The sequence below is a fragment of the Lutjanus erythropterus genome, chromosome 11 (assembly GCF_056507025.1).
Source record: "Lutjanus erythropterus isolate fLutEry1 chromosome 11, fLutEry1.hap2, whole genome shotgun sequence".
In the NCBI taxonomy this organism is placed as follows: Eukaryota; Metazoa; Chordata; class Actinopteri; order Lutjaniformes; family Lutjanidae; genus Lutjanus; species Lutjanus erythropterus.
Window position 1 is genome coordinate 35,067,650 of NC_139327.1, and position 27,891 is coordinate 35,095,540.

The following is a 27,891-nucleotide window of genomic DNA, read 5'->3' on the forward strand; positions in this document are numbered from 1 at the left end:
TAATGTCATTATTTCTTACCAATACTTCTGCAGTGAAAAAGTTCTGTTGCAATGAGGACGATTAAAGCTACTTTAGGACTAAATTAACACTTGAAATGAATCCTTCAAAGATCTAAATCTAAACCAGTTGTGCCCAAACTTTTCCCCCCTGAAGGGAAAAACTGAAACTTAAAGGGATAGTTCACTCAAAAACCTCAATGTTTACTCACCCTCGTGTCGACTGAAGGTCGTGCATGTGAACGGCATGTTGAGCGTTTCAGAGCCTTCTGCATCCTTACTGGTTACTGGAACATTTGAAAATGACAAACACTTAAAACACATACATAAACTGAATTTTAATGATGTACTACACTTTTTTAGTTATTAAACTTAATGTCATCTGTTTTGGGTTCAGTGTAGTTTGTACTGAAGGTTTCAGCTTAAGCAAGAAGATTCTAGTATTAAAACATCACCATTCCTTGTTTTATCTACTGAGTTATTGCAGATTTTCAGATTGTATTCTTTCTGGAGGTCAGGACACAGTTAGGCGCCTGATGATGGTTAATCTATAAAGCTACAGGCAGCCATCTTCTGAGAGCCATTAGCTCTGTGAGCGGCCGTGTAATACGAGGCCATTTAAGAGGAGCAGGAGCGCCCTCAGGTTGTAATGCTACAGTACCCCCCCCCCCCAATACTCTCAAGAATGAGAGATTCATTCACACACTGTTCATGATGCTGATCAGCTGATCCAAACATCACAGCAACATCGCTGGAAGCAGAACTTCATCAGCTAAAGAAAAACAAAACAGAAGGTTCACTTTGCCTTATTTCTTTATTGCAGACTTTTTTCTTTTTTTTCAGTTTTGCTTGTATACATGTCAAGACTCAGTTCAGCGACTGTACTGCAGTACTGTGAGCAGAATAATGCATGTGAATAAACGAGGTGAGTCGGCGGCCGGCGGGAACATCAGCATGCTCGCCGCGGCTTCACGTGTCTTGTTTAATCAAGACGAGTTCGATGACCTTGATTGTCACACTGTAAAATGTTCTTAACCAGAGGTTGTTTTTTTTTTTTTTTTTTAAGTTTCCCATCTGTTCGGACAAAAAGGATTGAGGTCGTCAAGCTATATACGATGTAACCTTGTCCCTTCTGACATACAGTACATGGCAACACAGACTCTAACATAACAAGTGACATAAAACAATGGCTGCAGAAAAGAGTTCCTGCAAAACATGGAAAAAAAAAAATCAACTGTGAGTGCATTAGACGTCTGTTTATCAAATTAGGTTACAGAATAAAATATAACAACAGATGAACAAATTAGAATTAGTGATAAATGTTAGAAAATACACAACTTTATTCTCCTCGAGTGACATTTGTGGACACAACTGGTTCTTTTTTTTAATTTTGTACAATATTTTTTGTTTCATTCATTTGTTTTTTTTTTTTATTTACATCAGTTAAGTATTGCCTCTTCTCATCAAATAGGCTAATATATACTCACTTTGCTACTAGAAGTTTCAGTGTGTCTTTGTGCTAAACACAACGGTTTTCAGCAGAAACACTTTAATTGCATAACCTCCCAATTTGAACACAAGTTAACTGCCCTTTACCAGTAAACCACACATCTTTTCAGCTAAATGCACTGTCAGAACTAAAGTGCTTAATGAGATTTTTATCCCCAGTGTGAGCTGCCATTCCCATGGCAGCTGGACACGGGGATACAGATGAGGCTCTTGATGGGAAAAAAAGAACGAAAACAAAACAAAAGCGCAATCTCCAGTTAGTGGAGGTTTGATAAAAGAGGCTCAGAGTAAAAGGAGCCATGTTTCTTTCTGAGTTCTGTCTCCTGGAAAATGTGATGAGCAAGAACGTCGTGGAGCTCCTCCAAAGAAGCTTCAACGCCTCCATTCAGCTCACGTCTCCCCCTTCGCTCGCTCCACGAGACGCTGACGTTATAATGTGATAACAAACAGAGGTTGCAGGAGCTCCGCCTGGACACAGAGGTGGAGTTTGAAGGGTTAACTCAGTGGTCAGCAGTGAGAGGAATCGTGGGAAGCTTGGAGTTGTGGCCTAGCTGCTGCAGCCGCCGCCACCGCTGCTGCCGCCGCCGCCACCACCTGGAGGTTTGAGGCAGTCCTCTGTCACGCCCTGAGAGGCCAGCTCAGACAGAACATTGTCCAAATAGTTGGGGTCGGGGTAGCCGTGCCCCGACAGGTTGGACATCATCTCTGTTTTGTGGTGGATGCCGTTCCACACCACCGTGTCGGGCTCGCCGGTGGTGCTGGACGTTCCCACGGTAAAGATGAGGCGTCGCATCCACGCCACCTTCAGCAGCTCCAGCACCTGTTCAACAGAGAGACAAGGAGCAAAACATCACCCACTGCGTCACACAGTGCCTTTACGCCATAGAGTCTATAAAGACGGACGATGTGTCTCTACTTCCTCTTCAAAAATGAAACTAAAATACGAGTTCTGTCTTCTTACTCTGGTGACGTCATGTGGAGCCAGAGTCTGCGCAGTACTGTTTAGGGTTGGAGCTGCGGTATCTGACCAACTACTGTTGCACCCGACACTAAAATTTAGGTACTTTTTCAATGCTTTTTAGTTAAAAAAAAAAAACAGTTTGGTATTAGATTGTCTCAACGCTCCGTACTTGTGGGTCAATACTGGCGTGTTTGCACAGAAAGTGAAGCAAATCTTCACCACATGCAGCGCAGAGGATGTGTGTTTGTGTTCAGTTAAGTCTGAATGAGCTGTGCACTCAGGAGACTCCAGTTCTTTCTGTTATTTGTCTCCAGTTTCTGCTCTTTTTACCCTCTCTGTATATGTCTGTGCGTTCAAAATTATGTTCATCAAATTAGAGCAGAATCTGCTGAGGTTTGCAGTATTTATTCCTCCAGAAGGTGGAGAAGCGAGCCCTTGGCTCTCTGCCGCACAGATCGACGGAGCTCAGCGAGCGGTGGCCCTGTAGCTCCACTCTGCCTGGTCCTCCTACTCAACACCCTTCAAAGCCTCGCAATACGTGCAAATTGTTCACTCAAATGGAATATTTTAAAGTCGCGAGTATTACAGTGTTGCTCAGGGACACTGTATTAAACTAAAGTTTTTTGGAGGTCTTGTTTGATGCTTTTTAAAACATTTTATAGCTAAAGAGCACAAGGCTACTAGCAGCAGCTGCAGGTCATTTCTAAACTACAGTGGCTCTGTAGTGTCAGAGAGAACGGCCAGTAAAAAAGGAACACCGACTCCCACTGTACATTTAGAGAATATAACAGCACCCGCAGGAAACAGAAAGTGCCTGGTGGAAAAACAGGGACTGTGTTGATACTAAACTCAGTATTGGTATCCAAGTCAAAATTTTGTAAAACACAATTATTAAGTTTTTTTCTAAAAAAAATCCACTATAAAATGCTTTTCAGAAAAGAATGTTTATTATTGATATCTGGCAATGTGATTCAGACTTGATAATCTTTAATAATGTCTTTGATTATTTTTCCTACGACACAGCTGACAACTTAAATGTTCAATATGCAATCGGGCAGAATGGGGCACATGAAACGGCCATAGTTCACCTTCAGTTCAGTGCCTAATAAATGTCTTTTATCAAGATAGAACTGCATATTTTTGAGTTGTCTTTTATTTTGATCAGTCCAATTCACACCAGTACAATAATCTGAGTGTGTTTAATCAGCAGCTCTTTCTGCCACAGAGGTGGATTATCTTGATATGCCACACCTGTCAGGTTGATGGATTATCTTGGCAAAGAAGAAGTGCTCACTAACACGGATTTTAACCACCGTCAGAATGAGAAATAAACCTTTTTCTGTGCACAGAAAAAGTCTCAGATCTTTTACTTCAACTCATGAAAAACACAGTTTGCTTTTGGAGTGAGTGTGTCGTGTAAGAAACTCTGATGACGTCAGTTTTACTGGTGAAACTTTGGTTTAAGCCATTAGAGACAGGAACAGATCTACCTCAGTCTACAAACAAACAATTTAACTAAAGTGGAACTGTTAATAAGCTGCCTAATTGACGGAAATTAACAGTGTTTCCTAAACACCACTCTGATTTTAACTTGTCAAACAGCCCCTGCTGTTTACTGCACCGTGGGACCGTCTGTGTGTCCGATCTGAAATCCATGTTCTGCGGGGAACGTCACACCGGGGACTCTGAAGATGGAGGCCAGTCTGAGGCACAGCACAGATAAAACTACAACTGGAATAATTTAATCCAATTTTCCATTAGTGAATTACATCAGAGATTATTTATAGAGGCTGAAGTGTGCAGCTGCAGTCGCCAGCAAGCAGGAAATGAGCTCCTAATTCGCCATGGAAACAACACAACTTTAAAATGAGCACAAAATGTTCTTAATTAAATCACAGTGAAACACTACGAGCCTGATGGAGCATTTCGCAGAGTCACGTGTTAACAGCACTGAGCAGAATGTACCTGATGTGTCAGGTTGTTCTCTACAGCTCCACCCTACTTCTGCTCTGACTGAACTTATTAATTATTATCTCCACCTTGTGTAAGGCCGGAGGGGATCATGCGTTTGGTCGTGTTTGTCGCTAATCTCGTATACGACTAAACCCATCAGCCTAATATTTTTTGTGCACATTTATGACTGTATTCTCAGGGACTTCTCGTGTTTGTGATGATTCGCAATTTTTGAAAAGTCTATTTTATTGACTGCTCTGTTCTTTACCACCGCTGACAGCTGACTCCTCACTCAGTGGTCATGTCAGTACTGGCGGATTCTTTTATTCATTCTTTCATTCTCACTTTGAAATTGACATTTTACATCACTAATGTTGTGGAACAGTTCCTGTCCAGATTTGCACGCCACGGTTTGACAACTGTGGTTTGTATTCATTAAATTGAACATTATAGCAGTGGTCTTTTAAACACATTCAACCATGTCAGCCAGCCAGTGAAATGCCGGTCAATTAACTTATCAGTTATGGAGGCGATAGACTGGGAAACTTTTTTGGTCAGCATGACGGGGCAATGTACTTGCCAACAGGAATTAATGTACACTCAAGGCTCAATACAAAATCACTGAGGTAGAATATTGAACTCTGTACTTTTAAGGGTTTTAGGGTACCCACTGAAGTAGCTGTTCATGTTTGATTAATCTGTGCCAAATTTTGCCAAATATCACAGAATGACATAAAAAATAAAAACAACTCGAACACACACACTATATACATGATATACATCTTTCACTTTTTACAGATATATGGATAACTGTACAGAATAACTGCACATGTTATAAAATACACACGGTGTGTAGCATTATACTATAAAAAAAAATATATAACACTGCCTTGTAAAAATGGTTAATTGTACAGAGATAGAGGCAGCACTCTTTGGTCATCAAATTTAGGGGGCTGGTGACCCGTGGAACCAGTTCTTAAACATATTAGCATCTTTATTTCGTTTTTAAATTTTAGGAGAGTCATCAGTGTAGCACTAGAGAGAGCTTGAGTTTCTGTGCCATAGTTCAACAATCTGAGTTCTAGATAGAAAAAAAAAAAGTTGTAAACAGAATATACAGCCAAACCACACTGGTTTTCCAAGTCTTTGCCCCCATCTCTCTGATTTACATCCGGGCATTAGCGCCACCTGTAGCTCCTGCTAGCAGTGGGTGGCGGATTAACATCTTAGATGCAACAGTTAACCAGTGTTGTACTTTAAGGCTGTGTTAAGTGGTGTTAAATTTCATTTTCTGGTACAGAAGTTTACATTTGGGACACCAAAATGGATTTTGCCCACCAAATACAGGGGCTCTGTGGCCCCTGGAGCCAGTGCTTAAAATCATCTATCCCTGCTACCACTATCTTTTTCAAACACAGCATGAGAAGCGATAATAATATCCGCTTTACAGGTTTGTCTCAATATAACCTGTCTACTCTGGTTGTACTGTAACTTGCATACTGTCTCCCGTTCATTGCACTACTGTCACGCACACACGCCTGACACACAGCCTGCTCTGCACTCTCTTTTCCCCACACACACGTCACCAGACACACCAGGCAGACGTCTACACTGCTCTAGTTCGTACATGTGGTTAGGGTTTACACTAGATGCTGATATCCATGATCTGTCCACATCATATACAAGCGTCTGTAGTGTAGCTTCAGTCCCAGCAGTGAGATGTTAAATGCTTCTTACCTTCCTGCCCTTGTCGTTATCTGGTAGAAAACAGAAGCGAGGGAAGCCTCTGCAGGTGTACGGCTGTCCTGGGTTGGGATGCTCTGGGCCCTGGTGAAGGAGAACAAACACTGACTGATGAATGGGAACATATAAAGTTTAATACTAGAGATCAGATGGAACAATGAGGTAATCTAATAACACGTTGTGGAGATTAACAGTAAACCAACAGCTCAATACAAATCTGATTCTTGAGTTCATGCAACTTAAGATCTTCACTGCAATTTATCCGCACTTGTGGTTACAGCAGGACACAGGAAGACATTAAGGTTTTCCCAAAAGACTGTGACAAAGGAGGGTGACACTGTGAACCACACACACACACACACAAGACATAGAGGAGAATGTTCTTCCACCGCCGAGCCTGAACATCAATCTGTTAAAAACTTGTTTGGGGGGAAAAAGCTCTGAATACGTTTCAGTCCAGACAGCAGTTTCTCCTGCAATCATTTCTTATGTTCAGCTTCCTCATTTCAAACGTGTGTTTCAAAGGTACCAGACTGCCCCAAACATAAGACCATCCTGATTATAAGACAACGCACACTGTTTCTGGAAAAAAAAAACAGTTAACAGTTTCAGACCAGTCCTGATGGGAAAGGTTCCCTGAGATACTACGATTCCAAGAAGACAAAGAGCGCCCTCGTCCTTAAAGCATCTTCTCTCATGAAAGTGACACATTAAATACTTTCATTAACATAACTCCCACGTTTATGTAGCTCATCTATCAGTCACGTACTCACACTCTTCTGTCAGGCTCATGGAACCAGAATGATTTTCTTCAGCTGTTAGGGCCTGTTTGTTTTTGTTTTTTTCCCCCAACTTCCTCATCATGATATTCTGTAACACTGCTGATTCTGGATAAATGATTTAATTCCTGGTGAATTTCTACAGAAAACACGTCTGGAGGTGCAATCAGCTCATTTCCTCTGTGGCGGGTAAACACATTACACAAGTTGTCAGAAACTCTTGCGGGTTACACAAGGCTAACCTGTTGAAATCACTGAGCAATTTACGTCTGCACCACAGATTTGATCCACGCTCCACACGGCTTCGTGCCCCACCAGCAGCGTTTCAGAGGTGTTTCACCTGATTATGTTGACTTGCTCAGATTTAGTTGATTTGGTCATTTTTCCTTACTTGTTGTGCTCCTATGTAAGTAGGCTACATAGTTAAATAGCTTCTTTTTTGTTTGTTTTGTTTTTGTTTTTATGATTGCAAATCTGCAAACGTGACGCAGCCATGTCTAGTGAAATCAGGCCAGAGCACTTTTAAAACTGGCCAGCTCTACAAGACATGCTATAAACGCCAATAATAATTTTTTTTGAATGGCTGACATCTTTTATTGTTTCATCTGTTTTTTGCCATGATACAAATCAAATTTCTTGCAAGACAATAAAGACTGAACTGAACAAACCACCCACAATGCAACACCTCGTTAGAACTGTGATTCTAAAGAATATCTGATGATGTCGACATGCAACAGTCGAGATAAATGTCAGTTTAAGAGTAATTTCAATATCTAAGTCTACTAGACTGGCTGATACCAAGTAAAGTTTCAATACCAGTGTGCAGTTGTTTAAGGTATTTATGATGGGCCCCAGTGCAAGCTGTTACGATGGGCCCTAGAACACACTAGTTACTGGTCAGCACACACACGTTCCCAGCTACATGGTGACACACCTCCGATGGCAGCGTTGATGCTCCACTGTTGCACTGCTGCTAGGAGGGTGGTGGTGGTGGGCGTGCTATTTGACCGTGATTATGACCAAAAAATACCACAGAAAATAAGAAACTATCCATTTAATTGAATGTTTGTATTGTTCATTTACGGCTTTTATAGTTTATGTAGAGTTCTGATATCTGTAGAGCCAATTCACAGTAGAAAATGAAATAAATTCAGAATGAAGACTTGATTGAACAGCAGGTGGTGGCGCAGCGTGTACCTGTATGCCAGGTGGTATGCTGTAGATGATCTGTATGGTTCCACAGTCTGGGTGGCCCGGCAGCGACTGGGCGATGCTGTAAATTTCCATCTTGCCTTTAGGCTGAGTGCCGGTCTTCTCTCCGTAGATTGTCTTACACGAGGGACACTGCAGACTGCCGTCCTGACGAGGAAACACGACAAGAGAGCCTTTTAAACCGGAGAGATCAATACAAACCAGGTGAGCGCTGATCTAATACGCATCGATCCACTGATGAGACTTTTGTTTTGTGTTCCCTTCCCTCAGCAAGTCACTACACCTCTGGTCTCATCAACCAGTGCCTCACTGATGCTTGTTTGTATGGCATATGATACAGTTATTTGGTGTTTTAGTTTTTTGTAAGACACCTGAAATTAATTCCACTACAATAAAAAGCCATAAACATTAGACATTAAACAGGCTACACATTTTAAAAAACCACATGCTCCATTCATGTTATTGATTCAATGATCAATGATCCAATGTCAGCAGTGTAAATTGAAACCATCGTTCCATATCACTGTCTTCATGATCGGCCTTTATTTTGAAAACTCCATGGCATGTCTGTGTCACAGTTTCTGTTTCGGCAAACAAAGCTCATGACACACGCAAACAATGACATTACCTGATTAAATACTCAGGAAACATGTTGAACGCTTGGCACCGCGCTCAGTCTGCTAACCTGTCGCCCTTGTTATGACAGTATTAAATTTAGCTGCTCAGTTTCATTTATGTCTGGCTGAAAAAATGTACATGCAGACTGAAACTCAGCAGTGATTTTCAATTGGAAAATGCCTTAAAGCATCGGTGAGTAAGAAAAAGTATAAATAATAAATGCAATTTGTTAGGTATAAGTAGAGGGAAAGTCAGATAGCCACTAGCCTAATTTATGGAACAGGAAATGCCACTGGCTTAACTAGAAGACTAGAGACTAGAAAAAAACATTTTGTCTATGAACCTTGACAGTTATTATTGAGCTGAACTGTACACGGTTTCTGCAGATTTCAACATGTAAGATTTTTGAACTTTAAGACCATTTTGAGCGTAATTTCACATCCATATTGGCAAAAAAGTATGTTAACTAATTTCGTATTAATTATTTAACCTCTTAATAAAATCTGATGTTGTAACTCGTGTCATGTAATACCTTGTCCTTTCGCAGAATGAAGCTAACTGTGTGAGCTCTGATAAATTCTGACTGATAAGAGGTTATTGGTTAGAGGTTATTAGTTTCATGTTGGTTTTGGTGCAACTTTCTGTCTAGTAGAAACAAAGTAGTTCCAGATGATCTTACTGCTGAAAAAAAACTAGCTCCTACATAAAACTGCTCACAACAAGGTCTATGGATTATCTTGAGTAACCACATCATGATTTCTGAGTTTTTCCAGATGCGTTTTTTTTTTTTTTTTTGGCTGTTTGAGCACCACGAGTGAAATCTGATTCCATTATGTCTGAGAGACAGCAGACGTCTCTCTGGAAGATATTTCTAAAGCTCAGCAACTCACACCAAAACAATCTAAATGGATAAATAGAACTACAGGTGAGAAGAAAAATAAAAAGTTTTGATGTTGGGGTAGAGTGTCTGTTTAAGACAATTAATCAGACTTTTGTTAAACTAAGGTCACAGTCATGTGGTACATCAATAGAGAAACTTCAGATGAATCTGTCCATATAACAGCCGCACATCACAATGTAACTTTGCCAACAGTGTGTCCACATAATAAAATACAATAGCTGGCATGCAGTGTGTAGCAGTTCTGTACCTTTGTTCCGTTGTTGTACATGGCCAGCATGCAGAGCATATGCAGGGTGTGTCCACACTTGATGAATTTCCCCACGGTGTCTGGCAGGATGCTCTGGCCTCCCTCCTCTGTGGAGGGTGTCTCGTAGCCGGATGGATTGGACAGTTGATCCATGCAGATAATGCAGTCCTGAGAGGGAAACGGGGAATTCAGTGACACAATTACTACATAAAAATGGACTGTTTTTCCAGTTACAGGCCGGGCACAGTACACTGACGTATGAACAATCTATAAAAATACTGCACTGAAAATAAGGTCCCTGAAAGTATTGAAGTATTGACATGTTTTATATATTATGTGTTTAAAAAGATACAAAATGCCTTAATATTCCTTAATTACATTACATGCTCATTCATAAGATTTCAGACAGTGTTCAATTACTTTTCCTGTACCAGCACTGAGTGAAGGTTAAAAATAAAGAACTTTTAAAAAATTCCTGCTGTGCCTTGTAATTCTTTCTTTTTGCCGTGGTATCAAAAGAGGTATTGAGTATCATTTATTATACTGGTATTATGGCTGCAACTAACAATTATTTTGATTGTTGATTAAGCTCTTGATTATTTTCTTAATTAATTAGTCAGTTAGTTGTTTGGCCCATAAAATGTCAGAAAATGGTGAAAGACATCGATTAGTGTTTCCAAAAGCCCAAGATGATGTCCTAAAATGACTATAAAGGAGTAAACCAGGAAGTATTTACAATTAAGAAGCTGGAATCTGAGAATTTTAACTTTTTGTTCTAAAAAAATTTACACAAACTGATTAATTGATTTGTGCTGAGTTGGTAAAAAAAAAAAAAATCAATTAATAATTTAGGTTTTTGTGACAGTAAGTCTTTATGTTGCATCTTACATGACACACACCACTGTCAGTTCACAATCTCACTTTAAAAATGGGCACAGTTGCCTGCACAAAAGGACCTCAAATAACCCTTTCTTTTTAGTTTATGTCTGTGACTTCTAAAAGGGAAAAAAAAAAGAACACCCTGACCATGAAACATTTACCTCATCCGGTACTCCAGCCACTACCTCCATGTAGCGCTGAATCACCTCCTCAGGTCTCTGAGTGGAGGCTAAAAGAGGGATAAAAAGAGAAAACACAAAGTGATGAATGAGCTGAGACAGGCCAGACGGTAAAATGGCGAGTCCAACAAACTGCCACACAAAAAGATGAGACTTTGGTGAGGCGAGATGAAATGATTTTCTCCACAATATCGGGCAATTCACAATCTCATTTTAGGATTTCAGGCCAACATTAGCCACAGAAGCTATGGATTTGTGCTCTTTCTGTCTCTGCTATGTACAATTAAATGGGTAGGGTTGGGTAGTGGTTGCTTCCCATTTTGAATCCTTTTCAGTGAAATACAGCCACCTTCACACATTTACACTTTAGGCTCTTTAAGTAAGGTAGCTACTAGCTAACGGTAAGCTACCTGCTACCATCAGAGCAACTGGGGCTGGTCACTATGACTTAATGTCTTATAATAATCATCAGTAGATATAATGACTCAGTTGGTAAAAGCAACTAACAGAAAAGCTAGAAGACTCTCAGGTTTACTATAATGCAGCCTTTAAAACCAGTAAAAGACAACACTTTTACCAAATAACAATATCATGATATTGATATGATGTTGATATATTACCCAGCCCTAAGAGTAACTGTTATATTAACTGGCAAAGGCACGTGCCGTGATGCATCCGTTGCTTGTAACATCTGTTAGGAGCACCAGAGGGCAATATTTGACAGCTCTGGCATTTCAGTTTCACCAAAATGAGGCACCAAAATGAGGCACCAAAATGTGCGTTGCAATGCGGCCCCAAAATGGCACCATGTTTTGGTAACCAACCCTAAACCCTGAGTCCATCCATTATACATCCTAAAATCAAGAAAGGGCCACAGGATGCAGAACATGCAAACACTATAAAGCCACAGAGAGAAAAACTGAATGCATGATGAGAGAATGAACCACGATGAGCAGCGTGAGGGATGGGTACAGACACTTACTGCAGATCACTACCATATTCTCTCACATACACACACGCGTGAGTGTCAAGTCTGTTTAGGAAACCAAATTGCGAAAGTTAACTAAACGTTCAACTTCCAGACTCTTTTTGAGTTTATTGCACGAGACAGCTCCACTTAAATTCCAGACTTTGGAGGGTTATGAGGTTAGCTATTTTCTCACAGCTGAGAGATAAAAACAAATATGTTCACTGACAAGTTTCCAGAACGCGTTTTATGTTTGACGTGACCCTTGTTGGTTTCAAGTGCAGGTATTCAAGTTAAAAGTGGAAGACAATGAGAATGGAGGTGTGTGTTTATGGTCATGATGAAAAAAAAAACAAAGAAGCAGCAATGAAATGAAGATCACCACAACACATACTGTTCTGTTGCTTTTTGTTCAGTACTGAGTTTTCAGTATGCCCTTTAAAGGGAAAATTCACCACTTTTACGTGGATGTTCAGGCAGCATTGATGATAAATGTAGTCGACTGTCCATGTGCGCTATATTGACTAAGAAAACTTTGTTGTCCTGCTCATGGAACTGTGTGTACATGTACTATGTTACTTACATGCGAGCTTCTGACTTCTGATTATTCATCAACTACTAAATTAATTGCCAACTATTCTGATAACTGATAAACATTTTTTTAAAGAAAAATGTCAAAATTCTCTGATTTTACCTTCTTAAATGTTAATATTTTCTGGTTTCTTTACTCCTCTATGACAGTAAACTTTAAATCTTGAGGTTATGGACTAAACAAGACATTTTTAGATGTCATGTTGGTCTTTATTCATAATTTCCTGGCACAAACAACTAATTGATTGTTTGAGAAAATGACTGACGGATTAAACAATAATGTAGATAATCATTAGCTGCAGCCCTGTTGCCGTGTGTAACAACCCTCGCCGAAAGCGACTTTAAGTACTTTTCCAAGCAAAGTTACCGCAAGGTGAACATTAGCTTGTTAAAAAGAAGCAGGACGATATTTTTATTAAGATAATTTCATTTTTAATGTTATATTTTGTGGCTATTATAGTGGAAACCATACCGCTTTTGTCCACAGGGGTGTTCAAAATCAACAAAATATCAAAGTTCCTTGTAGTTGCTTTAAGATATGAATATATGTCGCTTTTACAGGAAAAGGAAGAAACTGACTGAGATACCAACTGTTGTTGGAGTATAGAGCAAACAGAGCCGACACTTGAGATGACTAATAAATTAAGTTGCAGTGCTATACTGCAGTGGCTTCTGGGACATATGGCTGCAGATCACCGGCAGTAGAAAGTGAATGAGCATCCAGATGATGATTTGTTGATAAACAATTTATATTTCGTTGTTGATTAATCCATTAGTTGTTGGGTCTATAAAATGTCAGAAAATGGAGAAAAATGTTGTTCAGTGTTTCCCCAAGTCCAAGATGATGTCCTCAAAGGTCCTGATTTGTCTAAAATCCAAAGATATTCAGTTCACTGTCATAAAAGAGTAAAGAAACCAGACCACTGATTAATTCATCATCAAAATAGTTGACATTTAGTTCAACAGTCAACAAATAATTGATTATTCAATTAAGTGTTGCAGCTCTACTGGAAAATAAGCAAGGAGATGCAGGATTTCATGGTGGGTAAGCAGCTGATATTGACAACACCACATGGAATGAAACTGGAGGGGGTAGCAGCAGAAAGGTCAGTGAGACAAGTCTGATTTTAAAGTCAGTTTAGAGCACATCGACCAGATTTATCTCCTTATTTGACAGTTGCACAAAAAGCAGTGGCAGCAGCACGTCTTTCACCTGACACAAAAGCGGCGCCGTGTGAAAACACACATGAGGACAAATGAAAGTGAGCTGATGCAGGGTGAAATGTTCCCCAAGCCTGTGGTGATGATAACTGGACCAAAAGAGAACCGTGGAGAAAAAGAGGTGGAGGAAGGGCAGGTGTCGTGGTAGCTACCTCTCCTGTGCTGCCTCTTTGCTCTCCTAACTGAACTGCTGCTGCTGCTGCTGCTGCTGCTGTGGGGCTTGCTGGGCCTGCTGGCTGGGGGGAGGAGAGGAGGAGGAAGAGAGAAAGGAGCAGGTTGCTGCTGCTGTTGTTGTTGTAGCTGCTGCTGTTGCTGCTGAGGGAGGGGGGCAGTGGTGAAGTGCACGCCGAGTCCCACTGCTGACATCAAAATGGAGGCCATGCCTGGAGCGGGGTGGGGTGGGGTGGGGTAGGGTAGGGTAGGGTAGGGTAGAGGTGGGGGTGGGGTTGAGGTGGGACGGGGGGGCGGGGGGCAGAGTGGAGCAGGTGAGGGTTGAGAGCAAGTGGAGATATGCAGGAGTAGAAAGGAACAAATCAAAGGTATGAGAAATGTAGCAGCAACTGATGTTTCCACTGTGTCCCTCATTCATACACACACAGACAGCATCAAGTACTTTCAAATTAAAACCAAACTGTTCACGTTTAACATATGTTTTCTTAATTCACTGACGATGAACCAGAATTCTTATCCTCCGGACCTTCTTTTTTTGATTAATGAATAAAGCTGCAAAGCATTAATCTCACGAGCCAAGTGAAAACTACAAGTTATCTTAGGAGTCTGGAAAAGATCCACTGAGAATTGATGGTGCAGAGAAGTTGCAAGTCAGACCAATCAATCAGCAAACTATGAGCAATGGTTTACATGATGACAGCCACAATCCCTGTGAACACTTTGGCAGTGCAGACTAGGCACTGCAGATCTAAGATTTAGCATGACCATCTAAGGCTACATCTAGGTTTGGGTACGGTGAACATTTGAACTGTTGCAGTACCTGGAATTCGGCACAGGAACCCAACGATACCTTTTTTCAGTACTCTATCCGTAATAACAGCTTCTGGCTCATGGATACCCTGACTCACAGTCTAAGTTACTCTCATCCAGATACGGTCCCGGGTGCAGAAATTTGTCCCCAATTTTTTTAACGTTAACTGGTACTTGGTAATACCAATGTAATTCAGCTGGTACCTTTAAGAGAACCAACTCTGGTACCCAACCATGCCATGCAAGTTAAAAATATTCAACTCGAGCAAAAAATCTGCATCTATCGTGGGGCTTTTGCCGAGTGTTGTATGGAGAGGACCGGGCAGAGAAGAGGGGCAGGGCAGAGGAGAGGAGAGCTGGGGGCACACTGGAGCTTCTGGAGGAGTCACACTGGATTTTGCTCTGATGTGGAATTGTTTGTTGTCAAACTTTTGGGATTAAAAAGTGGATTCATCTTCGCTCTCGCTTCTCAACCTGTCTGCAGCAGTGACCTACGGAGGAGCCGACCTCGCTTGAGTGTTTACTGTAAGCTAATTAGTCTCTGCATCCATGTTGACTGCTGACCGAAGGAGAAATGCACTTTAAAGTTACTTCACAGAGAAGAGAGACTGGAGGGACATAACAGGAAAAAAAAAACTTATGTCAGAAGCTGATACACAAATACACACAAACAGAGCCGGTGCCTGCCGGCTGGTGCTCCCTGTCTGTTCACTAGTTGCTCACGCCTGGATGTTTGGGGTGAACAAACCCCCAAACTAAACCTAAACCACAAATGTTCCCAAAATGATCCAGCGGACAAACTTGCGCAAGTAACACAAGACAAAAAACTTTTCTCTGTGAACTCACTATAACAGATACTGATAAAAATTTTCTTTGGGGACATAATTTGTAGTTTAAAAAGTTTTAAATCATATTATGTCGCAATAGATGTTATTGCAATACTCAGTATTTTGCAATATGTTTAAAATTGCAATACTACCGCATCATGACAATATCTTATCATGTCATCCTCTCCTGTCAGCAGCTTTTCCAGAAGTCTCTGTTTTAGGTGTTTGAAAATACCAGAATAGTGTTGACACAAGACATAAACACACCAAAAGTTCTGCATTTAAAAAAAAGAAAATGTATTAGTGTAAATGAAATGTAAAAGCAACTAAATTCTAAAAAGTTTTTAAATATAAATGAAATGTTGAACAACTACACAATTCCTAAATAAAAAAGTCATATTGTGATTTTTTTTGACTCGATATGTGATATGATGAGTGGGAATGGTTATTTTTGATCAATTGAACTATTAAAATCATGATGGTGTGACATTTAATGGGGTCTGTAGGTCAAGACATCTCTGCAGCACTATGGTACTTCATTATAATGCTGCTTCTTCTCACATTTTTCCTTTATCAAATAATTGCGATTTGGTTCTGGTTCTGCGACTTGAATATTGCACTTGGCTACATTGCGATTTCGGTTATTTTATGATTAATTGTACAGACGTAATTCCTAAACCCCTAAGCCTTACTTGTCCTGGTCTGAACAGTAGCTCATGGTGGCTAATGGCAGACTTTATGGCTCTTCTTTATTAGGGCCACTTCATACTTTAGCATTCACTTTTATTCCATCGTTGGCACTTTGGCTGCACAGCCTATTTTTCACCTCAAATTGATGAGGTGAAAATTGAAGTAGCTTACTTCAGTGGACGGTTAGGCCCAGACCTGAAAATGTTCCCAGAATCGCTGCCACATTTTCCAGAATGCAAAGTGGTAGCAAAACTCAGTGACCTCAAAACTAACTTGAGCACATGCACATTAAAACTATAAGGTGAAATTTCTGTTTTTGAACAATCCTCCCTTCAACAGTCATGGAGGCAGTGGTATTTGTTGCACGCGTTTAATACTGAAAAGGCAAAATAAACAGTGCATAAGAGATAGAACTTATTACCACCAACTCTCATTACTGACTAATGATCATTAAAACTGTACATTTGGAGAAGACACCCCATGAGTGACCTTCCATTTTAAATGATTCACCAAAGTCACGGTACGGTGCTTTTCAGTAATGAGCTTCTGGTCCTCCAGCTTCCTGCATGCTGATTGTATTGATTCAGTCAGCTTATCACAGCCAAGAAAATGAGTTAGGCCTATAATTTTAGAAGTGTGCAACAAGGGGAAAAAAAGAAAGAAACAGAATGATTGCATGTCAGTTTTGCCATTTTATGACAATTACAGCTTGCCTGTCTGCTATAGATCAGCCTGCTGGCATATAGCAACACACTGCACTGTAAATTACATAATTGCGGGTAGGAAGAAAAATCAAAGCTTGAAAAACATGACTTCATTTGTAAATTATACGTGTGAAATTCAATGTTACCACCATGATTTACTCAAAGGCTGTTAGCTCTTATATAAACCATTTCTCTATTGGATACAGCTGTTAAGATGACTGTTTCTGCTTCATTCTGCGTGAAAATAATCTATTGATGTACACGTACCTGACTGTGTTAGCTTTTCAAATAGCTCTATCTTATCACCACATAGCGGGCCTGATTTTCTTAGATCTGTTTGATATTTATAATATAATGAAATTACAAAAAATGGCTTTGCATTATGTTAACACCAGGGAGCTAGGCACAACAAACATACCATCCATTATAAATAACTTCTATGGAAGTTAAGTGGAGTTTTTTTTATGTTAAGACAAATTTGATTTTGTGTTACATTGACTGATTTTCCTTTTATTAAAGGAGAATCCAAATATCTTTGAGGATGAGCTGATAAAAGCAACACAGAATGAATCTGTATGGCACAGGAAACATGCAACAAACTGTAAAAATATTCATATTGATGGATTGGTTTTGAATGTTAAGATTTGAAAATTAGATTTTTTATAAAATTTAACAGAGATTGTGAAAATCGCTTTAAGAGCCTTACAGGGTATTGTCCCTAAAAGGAGTCATGAGAACCACCGTTTTGGTATAAAACCATTTTTTCTAGAAAGAAAATATGCTTAGTTCCTACATGAAGCTTCTCACAACAGGGTCTGTGGATTTTCTTGAGTATCCGGGTCATGATTTCTGGAAAGAGATGATGCTGGTGAGTTTTTCAAATGTACTTTTTGGTGTTTTGGGTGCCACAAGCTGAGCCACACCTAGTTCCATTATATTCAAGAGACAGGAAACATTTCCACAGCTTATACCTCTATAACTCTGCATTGTATTTTTCCATGTATTTTTGATTTTATTTTAACCATTATTTGTACGCTCAAGTTTCAAGTTGGTATTGAGTATCATGATGCTAAACTGGGTACTGGGATCAGTCAAAATTTTGGTATTGACAAACATTCAAATAATTTGTCAGACATTCAAGTCATCTTAATCAATGTGTTCCACTTGGGTGTTGTGTAGAAGTTAGTAGTACTCGTTCCATCTATTGTGTTGTTTAGCCTTGAGACATCACACAAAAACCAGTCTCAGGTGGAGCTGAGGAGGTAGTCCTACTTTTGCAACCAAATGTTTCTAACAGCATGTAGAAACTTGTGTCAGCTCTTAATAAAAATAAACTATAATACAATTTTTGCTTCTTGTTGAATGGAAGCCTCTCTTGTGGTTTAAAGAATAAAAAAGGACATAATCTTCCCCACTATTTTCACGTTTGTTTAACATTTGGGGTGTGTTCTTTTTGTGGCATGCTGATCCTAAACAGACTGACACTCACAAGACAAATGCAGAGCAAAAAAGAAGGCACATAAACCACAAACATTTCCCTGAATGAAACCTGCAACCAACTCAAAAGTGTGGTGCAGAAGAGACAGAGCAGAGGTAACAGTCAGGATGGATGGTTAGTGACCCGTTTACCTGCCAGGGCAGAGCTGACACTGGTGGATCCATTCAGCTGCACAGAGATGGAAGGAACACTGCAGGACAGGAAACAAGGACAGTGACATTCAGTCAGTAAAAACGGCAACAATGAGCCGGGCAGGAGGAACAAAACAAAGACTTAGAATGATTTCAGTTTCCAGTCCACTTCACAGAATTAGATGGTGACATTAGGGATAGTTTTGGCTCCAGATCAAGACGAGAAAATAAAACCTGCCTGTGAATTAACTGCAAAGTTTTATTTATCTTTACTTAAGTAGCTGAAATAATGTCCACTGCCAGACTGGCCAACAAATGACTAAGAGGTTCTGAGATTGATTAATAACAACTTAAAATTGACTGTTCATGGCGCAGCTAGGCAGCATGACTCAACACCACCCAATATATTGGTGAATATGGTCCAACAAATATGTTTACTGTGAAAAACCCTCAAGCCTTCAAAGAAAAGAAATGTGCCATTTCCAGAGCTCTAAACCAACTAATGATTATTTCCTTTACTTCTTTAACTGTTCACTGTTTCTTCAGTCGAGTCTATAAAATGACAAAAAGTAGTAAAAGTGGCCTTCAGAATTAGGGATGCATAATATGGATTCTTTTCGGCCAATACCGATAGCCGGTAATTACCTGCTTCTCACAGCCAATACAAATAAGATAACTAATAGTTCACATTTTTGTATTTTAAAAGGAACAAAAGTTCTGTAGTTTTTGCAGGGTAGGAAAGGCGTCACTATTACAACAAAAACAGAACAGTTCTAACAAAGGTTGCAATTTTTGTGCATTTCCTTAACCTATAGTTGAAAATGCTTACAATCAATTAATCATCATTAGTTAACTGGATGCAAAAAGCATTATTTTCTCTCCCCCCCCCCCCCCCCCCCCATTTTCATTTTTTTCCTTATTCAACAAACACCTCTGCCAGACAAAACAATGTGAAATGGGGCACAATAACTGCCATTTCTAGACTATCTATTAATTATTGATTAATACATTTTTAATCACTTAAATTCTTAATGAGGATAATTCGATTAATGATTCATAATTAACATCCCTAGGTCTGACTCTTCACATGTTCATATATTTTTTCTTTTAAACTACATCAAAAAACTTCATGAGCACACTTCAACTTTTGTAGAGAATTTTGCTAAAAACTCTAATTAAAGGCTCCAACATAATCCAACACTATATAATAGTAAATAGTGATATAAACTTCCCATATCTGCTGATAATTTATCTGCCACAATATTTTTTGTGCACCCCTTATCAGAATTTCCCAGACTAAGAGTTTTAAACAAAAAATATCAAATTTACAATAATGTAAAACTGCAAAAAGCAGCAAATCCTTACAATTTCAAGATGAAGTCAGCCAACGGTTGGCATGTTTTCTTACTAAATGACTCAGGCTAAATGTTTATCCAACTTTCAGTATAATTGTTTACATAAATTGAGTAATAAAACCCATCAACTAACGAAGTGTTTCAGCACTACATTAATCCTATTTATCTTAATTTTGGTGAACAGGGAATCACATTCCGACTGCAAACACAAGAGCACAAAAAATTCACAGAAAGTTAAGTGCTTGAAATGTGAAATAACATTAAAAAAAAGCTTAAAAAAACATTATGTGGATGTTTTACCCTCACAGATAGCATATAGGACAAATACAGAGGACATGGTAACACAATAGGAGGAAATGTGTCACTGACATCTTGATGCCCTTTTGACATCAGCTAACCTGCGGTCAAAGGAAGCTGTCTGGTATCATACATGCACCATAAGAGATTTAACAGTAACTGCATTAATGACATGCAACATAATTAAGTCCCTGCGTGGAGTGAGAAAAGTGACACTATTAAAAGTTCCACAGCTTCACAGCATCTATCAGCACTAGCATGCAACGTTTAGCATAAACAGCTGTAAAATAACTTGAAAAATAATACACTGAAACTGGGCCAAAACAAATATAAATACCAAAAGGGTGGAACTCTATTAGGCAGCATAATAAACATGGCCATTTGTTCTCAATAGATACACCTTTCAGAGTAATCACAGAGAAGTGTGAGCAATGACTGCAAATATGAAAAGGATGAGTTCATAAAACAGACCAGTTCGTGCTACAGTAGATGAAGAACACCCTGCATTTCACTATCCTATTATTACTTTGCAGTGGCTGGGAATACACTAAATGAAACTTAATGTGGAAGAAAATTAGAGCCTTGAGAAACTGTAAGTGAACTGCTTATTCATTACACCACTTAAGTAAGCAATTTGTCTTTGAAAACAGTTTAGGAGCGGAAAGAAAGAACGAAGGCTGGAGATGACACAGACAAGAGTCACGGGAACTGAGCCAAAACAAACATGTCTCTGCAGGGCTGCAGCTACACATCATCTTTTGTCATTCCTGTTTTACAGGATAGGTCAAAGTGGAGACAGACAGGAAAGACGAAGGAGAAATGAAAAGAGGAGGGTGGAGGAGGGCCCATGTGAAGCATCCTAAAACAGCTAACTGAGCCAGAGCATCACCTTAAAGGGATAATTCAAATTATTTGATGTGGGTTTGATGAGGTATTAATCAAATGTCAGTGTATTGCGCACAGTAGATGCTGGTTGGCACTGCCCTTATATCAGAGATGTTACAATACAATTTTTTCTTTCTTGATGCCAATTCTGATACCTGAACTTTGCATATTGGTCTGAACCAAGTACCAATCAAATACCACCGTGATTGAAAAGCCATTTTTTAATACCTGTGAGCTACTGATCCTATATGGATGTGATATAACTGTTGTATGTCCTGGCAAATCATATCGGAATTGCAATATCAGTCAAAATAATTGAAATGAGATATTTCTTCAAAATCGTTCAGCCCTAGTGCACGGGATGCTGCCGGGAAGTAGCAGGGTCACATTTCAGGGTTAATCAATTACTTGATATGGGATCGGTGCATAGACATGTGTACCCATCGATAACACCAGCAGTAGAAGTATCAGAGGTCGATAACGATACTGGTATCAATATTGGAACAACCCTATGTCATGTAAGTTAAATATCACTCTCGCCAAACCAACCAGACTCCATGGGCCAAATCAGTGATTTTACCTTGCAGAGAGTGGGAGTTTGTTTGTCAGTTAGTTTGTTTGTTTAAGATTCCTGCACCGGATAAATGTTTGCATGTGTCAGTTAAAAAACATTTCTATAAATTCACAGGTGTAGACACAGGTAAAAATGGAGCTGCAGAAATCAGAAGTTAAAATGACTGTGCCATAGTTTTTACAATTATATCTGATAATACAGTAATATCAAGCCAAATCAGCCACCAGGATTTTATTGTGAAAGCCTAAGACAAAACCTTTGACCCCATATCCTGATGTCACTGTTCAATCTGACATCCATGTAAACTATCTGATAGCTAAAATTTATGATATAAATGCAAAAATAGCCAGTGGAGGAAACCAAACTGTGGACGATACATCACTGAAGACCAAGTCGGATGTCTAAGAGGAATTTTATGTACTTAAAGACTGTAAGAATACTGTTGTTAGTAGCTTTGCAGCTTGTAAAAAGTTTCAAAAAGTATTAGCTTTTTAGAGCCGCAAGCTAGGGTCATCATCACTATGGCAACACATCGACAGCTGTAGGAGCACAGACACTGGGCCAGTTAAAAACACAAGTGAGTGTCAAGTGTCAAGAGTCACTTTGTATGTGTTCAATTATGGGTGCAGGTCGGGTTGCAGGACTCTGACTTGGAGATAATTGTGGGTAACAGGGTTGTTCTCATTCTCAGTTTTGCAGGTGCTGAGGGCTTTGCAAGAATGGATCCATGCAGGACAGTTTGTCTGTGTTACTGTGTGACTTTGGTGAATCTGAACTATCCTTTTAAGACACTGGAGTCAAGCAACACACAACACTAACAAACTAAAAGATTGAGGCAGCAATAGTGTGGCAACTTCTGTATACTGTGAGGTGAAAGAGCATTATTTGGCTTAAATAATGACAGTTTCCCACTGGAAAAAGCTGTCTGCTGGCAAAGTAAAGTGATAAACCTAGGGGGTAAAATACTTTTTGTCGCTGACCCTGTCCACAGCAGTATAATGCTAAGTTTCCGTGCTGGTGCTTCTCTCTGCATCGCCTGCTGACTAGCATTTACTGCAGGTAACAGACTGACTATTGACAAATGCCTCACAAAACCACACATCAAATAATCCAAACTATTCCTTTAATGCCGATGTATTAAAGTGCAAGCTGAATCACAATCCAAAATAAACAACAGATACCAACCTTAACCCATTGGCACTGGTCGAGCTGGTCAGAAGCGGTGCAGACAGTTGACTACCAGAGGGTGGGGGAGGCCAGGGGCTACCCCAGGACATTCCCCCCACAGACAGAGGTCTCCTGGGGTACGGCGAGTAGACAGAAGTGGGGTGAGCAGCTACAGCCCTTCCTGGCCCTTGGAGGCTGGGCCGGTTCAGGCTGCCTGATGAAAAGGAATGCCGTGAACGGCTGGGCATGGGTCCCGTGCTGCTGTGGCTCAGACACTGCTGGCAGGAGCAGGCGGGGCCCGAGGGGATGGCTGGGGGGCCAGCGGAGGCAAGGGGGTAGGGGAGGTTACACTGCCGTCGGACCTGCCGTCTGAAGCCAGTGGATTTGTTAACTTGGGCAAGAGACGTGAGATCCACTATGTAGTTGTATCCATGCGGTCCCAAGTCTGCCGTGCCTTGACGGGCCTGATAGCTGTGCTCCAAAAGGATAGAGGTTCGAGTCTCATATGGAGTCCATCCTCCTTCATCGTTGGCCCATTCCCAGTAAACACCACTGCCGAGGCCTGACGACTGGGCAAACAGGGACCGACGTACTGACCGTGTCTTTCCTGAAAGTAAAAAAAGATGTTTTCCATTAGGTCACAATAACAGATTATGTCAACGCATTGCATTTGAATTTTTACTCTACAGAAGCCAAAGTACATCTGGGAAGTTTTTTGATGAACTTTGCTATTAAAAAAAGATTAACATTTGAGGAGTCAGGACTGTTTTGTTGTTGTTTTTGTTGTGACAGTGACGTCAGTTAGATTTGGTTTGGTCAGAGGTGTGAAACATTAAATAATCCATCTTTGATCACTACATCTGAGCCTGTTTTACCCTCAGGTGTGCATAAACTGCAGTTTATGATATACAAACATAAACCTAAAAATAGAAAGAAACAGGTAATTATCGGTTATCAATGTCAGCTGAAAATAAATCCACATCATGTATCCCTCTTTTCTTGAATAAACTGAATCAAAACAACACTATTCAAGCTTTCAGCCCAAATCCCACAGCAGGGTCATGACAGACAAAAATGCCAAATTCTCACAGCTGAGAACCCTTATATAAGGTTCATAATAGTAAACATCATAATCCTTGCCATGATGCAGGCTTAATCCCTCATGGCAGACAGTAAAGTTGTTTGGCTAATGCTGCTGTTTCATGGTTTTGTTTGCAAAGCATTTCTTAACATTGTCTGTAAGAACACTACAGCAGCTACACCTTTGTTTACAACTGTTTGTCTCTACATGAGTGATAGACTTGTAAGAGGTTACAGAGATTCATTGCTCAGTATGTTACTTAAATGATGACATATGATTGATAACTATTATAATGATGAATTAATAAGGTTTCATTGATACCAGTGCCCTTATCTCTTCCGCTTATCACTCCCAATTCTTTCCCTGCTTGATTCCTGATCAATTTTCTGTGTGGAAAAAGCCGTTTTTTTAGCATCAACACAGCTGTTTTATTATCTCTGAGGCTTAACACAGGGTAGAATCAGGGTAGAAAAAGGTCTGCATGTAACTCAGGTGCACAGAAGCTCTACTGTCTGTCTGTCATCACCTAAAATGGATGAAATGAGAGAATATTTGAACAGTATTCATTTTCATGTCAACCCAGAAAGGTGTTATCAGTATATGTGAGGGATGGGCGTAATTAGTTAGATGTGAATGGTAGCAATGTAATGTGATCTTTGCCCTGTGAGCCACTGCTATTTGGTATGTGAACAGCATAATGTTCAGTAATATCTGGCCAGGCTGTTTAAATTATTTTGATATAGTACGTGGCCCATTATTGACTAGCACAGCTAGCTGTTAGAGCTGAGCAATATATCGATTTTGTGGTAAGAGACTAGATGTCGACTTATCATTATATGACATGTGTTGCTGTTTCCTGGTTTTAAAGGCTGCATTCAGTAAAGTGATGTAATTTTCTTTACTTGCCAGACTGTTCTAGCTGTTCTATTATTTGTCTTTACCCACTTAGTCATTATATCCACATTACAGATGATTATTCCATCCCTACAGTATTGCCACAATATCAAGGTTGATTTTGTCCACATTGCTATCAAATTCTTCATCATATCAAATCATCATGTTTGCACTATTTGAGAATTCACAGCATGTTAAAGAAAGTATATATCGAGATATATATCAATATGGTGGCATGACCTAAAAATACAGATATATTATTTATAAGCCATAATCGTTCAAATCTATCAGTGTATAGGCTGTCCAATGTTTTTTACAGAATATAATGCAGATCCATTTGGGATTTTATATATAAGAATAAAGAATATTGGCTGATATATCACTATCAGATTTTTTTACACACTAATATCTGCATCAGTCCCAAAAAAATCCAGTACTGGTTGGGCCCTAATTTATACTGTGACATGTGAGTGAATAATATGACAGTAGGTAGGTCATGCCAATGCTTAACCTAAGCATTTTTATTTTATTTTTTCTGTTTAATAGTCTGATTGTTATTTTGCCTTATTTTCTGTTTACAAGACTTTTGTTCATTGTTACTTTACAAGTTCTGCTGGCTTTCATTTAAACTTGTGTACACAAGTCAGCTGAGCTCACAGAAGAAAAACAATATGCCAATACTGCAAGCAAACTGTGATGAGTTGCATCAAGGTTATGTGGACAAGTTAGCTAACAGAAAAGCATTTAACAGAGTTGTGTAAGTTTCATAACCTTATCCTTCGCTTGCAGCTATGCAAACCATAGGTGTCAAAAATACAACTTGCAGGCCAGAACCAGCTTGTCAAAGGGTCCAATCAAGCCAACTAGATGACTTTGCAAAGTATAAATAACTGCAGATCAATCGTTAATCCTCTGATTTCATTAGTTACTTAACTTACTTTGTTTTCTCCATCAAGTCACCATTTATACCCATCAGCTTCATCAGATATTTGTTAGTAAGTTACTGCATTTGATCACCATCAGCGTATCTTCATAGTCAAAAAGTTAATTTTGCATAATGTACAATATTGTGCAGCCCTACTTCATACTGTGTGATATTAGTATTTCACTTTGGTGCAATATGATTTCAACTGTGCAATATCATTAGTTCCTACATACTATACTATAGTATTTTTTTTTTTGCTTATCTTGCTTGTTTTCTTATTTTATGGCTGAAACAGACAATTATTGCCAATTGTAGGGATAGTTCATATATAGTTCACACACACACATTTTTTTTTTTAGGTTTTTAGTTCCTAAAACACTGCTGGAATTTCACAATACTGTAGCAAAATTTACCAAACAATTTAAGTGTATACTGACCATTTTTTTAAATGTGGAAAAAAAAACATAAAATGCCTCTACACTGCTCATAATTTAAGTCTCCTAAAGCTCCAGTATATTTGCTGACTTGAAAGATGGCACTTACGGCATGTTTTTAGCTTAAATGTTCTCTGTAGAGCCTTAGCTTGGAGCCACACTCACATGCGCGTGCACAACATCTGAACTGGACTTGGATTATGCCTGATGAACAGTATGGAGGCTTTTTATATATTTTTTCTTAACAGTTGTTTTTGAAAACTTGTCACCGTTCACTTAAATTGTTTGGGAGATACTGCAACACTGTTTTCCTGTGAAACTCCAGCAGTGTTTTGTGGACTAAAGAACTAAGCCTGACCTTCAATCGGCATGAGTGAGTTATGATGACTGAATTTTTATTTTGTGGTGAACCATCCCTTTAATCTGTCTATCCATTTGTTGTTTGGTCAATACAGAAATATATTTAGTTTACTACTGAAGAAGTGTACAGAAAGCAGAAAACATTCATATTTAAGAAGCTGGGATCAGAGAATTTTTTAATTTTTCTTCTTAAAAATAACCCAACCCTATTTATTGATTACCAAAAGAGCTGGTGATTAATTTAACAGTTGGCAACTAATTGATTAGTCACTGCAGATCTACCTTATTTATTATTTATTACTTTTTTACTGACACTTCTATTTTGCTATCCCCTTTGCTGCTGTAACACTGCAAAGTTCACAGTTGTGGGACTAATAAAGAAGTATGTTATCAGTTTTGTAAATGACTCATTAATAAGAATGTACTTCTCCACACCGATAAAACTGAAACATTTAGAGGTGTTATTTATGGGTTGTAATGCAGTGGTTTTAATGGTTCAGCCCACAAAAGATCAAATTGATGTGTATATGGTTCATGAACTGAATGAGTTTGACACCTCTGATGGTAAACACTCATCAAAACAACAGCGCCTGTGGAAGCTAATGCTAACTAGCTAGCGTTATCTGTTAGCCTGGCCTGATAACTGTATCATTCCGAAACACAACAGTAAAAAATGATTACGGACGAAACGTTACTGTGGAGGTATTAACTACATATCATATGGTGTGACAAAGTCTCACCTGTGTCCTGTCGAAACTGTTTCAAGCTTGGTATGTCGATGAGATAAGGCGACAGGCTGGGGTCTGATTGTCCGAGGCAGATGCTCGTTGAGCCGGGTCCTCCTCCTCGCTGGCCCCGCGGAGCCAGACACCGCTCGATGTAGGCGCTCACTTGGCCGCTGTAAGGCCGCCAATACCCCAGGTCGTCCTGCCATTCCCACACCGCTATCATGGGCTGAGATTGTCCAACGGATCCAGAAGGTGTAGCCGACACCGACGGCCCATTTCTAGACCCGTTTACCCGAGCACAGGAGCCAGAAACAATCGCCATATTCACCAGGCTAACAACAGCTCGTTCTGGTTAGTTAGCTGCTCAAATGATTGTAGCTACGACGGAGAAAAAGTCTGCTAGCTAGGCTAGCTTGGCTCGTTAAAAAATGCCATTTGTAAATTTGTTAACACGCTTTTGAGGAGGCTACTAAGCAAACATCAGATGGTAAACAGCCTGGATGAACACTTAAGTGCATGTTGACAAAGCTGATGCATTCAGAGGGCTTAGCAGGAACATGGATAACGTTAGCTTTGTGACAGACAGCAGCGTTGCCAGGGTTC

The 27,891-nt window shown here is 39.6% G+C and overlaps 1 protein-coding gene across 2 annotated transcripts; it reads right to left on the reverse strand.

Annotated features, from left to right (window-relative positions):
* Positions 1-792: 792 nt before the first annotated feature.
* On the reverse strand, positions 793-27,891 carry dtx2 (deltex 2, E3 ubiquitin ligase). Of its 2 annotated transcripts, XM_084730025.1 has the most exons (9): positions 27,301-27,891; positions 22,885-23,473; positions 18,589-18,647; positions 13,910-14,140; positions 10,961-11,028; positions 9,921-10,088; positions 8,140-8,301; positions 6,158-6,247; positions 793-2,326 (listed from the first exon to the last, which is right to left on the reverse strand). In XM_084730025.1, exons 1-9 carry the CDS (start codon positions 27,608-27,610, stop codon positions 2,054-2,056), a joined length of 1,950 nt encoding a protein of 649 aa, XP_084586151.1. In that variant the 5' UTR covers positions 27,611-27,891; the 3' UTR covers positions 793-2,053. The 2 variants fall into 2 exon arrangements, with proteins under 2 accessions (XP_084586151.1, XP_084586152.1); XM_084730026.1 differs by lacking the exon at positions 13,910-14,140 and having other exon boundaries at positions 27,301-27,887.